General features: G+C 24.6%; 1 protein-coding gene across 1 annotated transcript in view; it reads right to left on the bottom strand.

Moving 5' to 3' along the window:
• Positions 1–654: 654 nt before the first annotated feature.
• The window catches only part of LOC109155048, a 1,962-nt gene continuing 1,196 nt past the window's right edge, over positions 655–1,420 (bottom strand). The window contains exon 2 of the mRNA XM_019302777.1: positions 655–665. Within this exon, the coding sequence (XP_019158322.1) occupies positions 655–665 (11 nt within the window). The remainder of the gene's footprint in view (positions 666–1,420) is intronic.

Consider the following 1,420-nt stretch of genomic DNA (forward strand, 5'->3'; position numbering starts at 1 on the left):
GAATACAATTATTAAAATGTATTCCTTCACCGAACCAAACAATAGTTCTATTCCTTACCTATTCCATTCCCTGTGGAATAGCATTCCTATTCCCTCTAAATTCATTCTGTGAACCAAACGTACTCTTAGAGGAAGAGAATTGAGTGCAAAAAAGATAGATTTAGAAAATATATTTCAAGTAAAAATCTATGTAAATATTTTCTATAAAAATGGGTCATTTTTTTTTTTCCAATTAGACCCTAAATATATTTACCTAATTGTACACCTTAATACATTACTTACCAAAATAATTTACTTAATTAAATACTATAGTAAACCAAATATATCTTACTATATATGTGAAATATCATTTACTTATTTACCTAGACAAACATACTTTACTAAAAATGCTTATGGATTTTTTTTTGAAGTAATAATGCATATAGATAATAAATATATATGTACTAAAAAATAATAATTAAATATTATTAATATAAACATAAAAATTAAGTTAATAATTAATATTTTAATATAATATAAATTATGCTATTTTTGTTATTTATTTATTATTTTTTGAATTATTTTAATGTAATCATAATTTTAAATATTAAACATCAATATATAATTTACGTGATTTTTGTCCAAAATTGGATCCAATGAATTGACAGTTGTATCTTATCTGTAATCTATATCAGACCTTAAAAATGCATCATATACAATTTTCAATGCATATATATTAGTATACCGATTGTTTCTTTGCAAACACACATTAATTAGAATCATAACCCCGAATGAGCAAAAAAAATATGGGGGATTCCAAAATGTTGTTGCATGGAAAGTGGACACCAAGCAAGGAAAACCGTATTTGTGGAGTGCATTTCTCTCCCATAGAAACCCGCTATGCACCTTAGCGATTTAAGCTTCTGTATTTTATGCTGTATTTTCTAATCTATTTTTTTCATTTTACATATGTAGTGTATGTTGTTTTCGTATTCCAATGTTGTATTTCAATTTAATATATTATATTATTTCAATTTATCCATGTCAAACTTTTAGGACTTTGTTTTTAGTAATGTTGTATTCCAATTAAATATAATATATTATTCCCATTTATCCGTGTCAGACTTTTAGAACTTTGTTTTTAGAAAAGTCCTATTAGGACTGAGTTTTAACACTTAGTTTGTCATTTTGTGTGGCTGTAGCAATCAGAATTCATCTGATTGCTAGTCAGACGAAAAAAAAAATTGTTATATATGTAGATTTAAAATCTTTTATGACATTATTTAATTAAAAGTGTTATTTTGATGTACTTGTAAGTAAAATATAAATAAAATTTAATAGACCGTTGAACTAAAACATTCGATTTTATTAATGATTTAAATTTGGACATTGCATAGAAGAGTGTGTTGTCTTTCGACAATACTTACATTTTGTTCTACGA

This window comes from Ipomoea nil, unplaced genomic scaffold (genome assembly GCF_001879475.1).
Source record: "Ipomoea nil cultivar Tokyo-kokei standard unplaced genomic scaffold, Asagao_1.1 scaffold2690, whole genome shotgun sequence".
Taxonomy (NCBI): Eukaryota; Viridiplantae; Streptophyta; class Magnoliopsida; order Solanales; family Convolvulaceae; genus Ipomoea; species Ipomoea nil.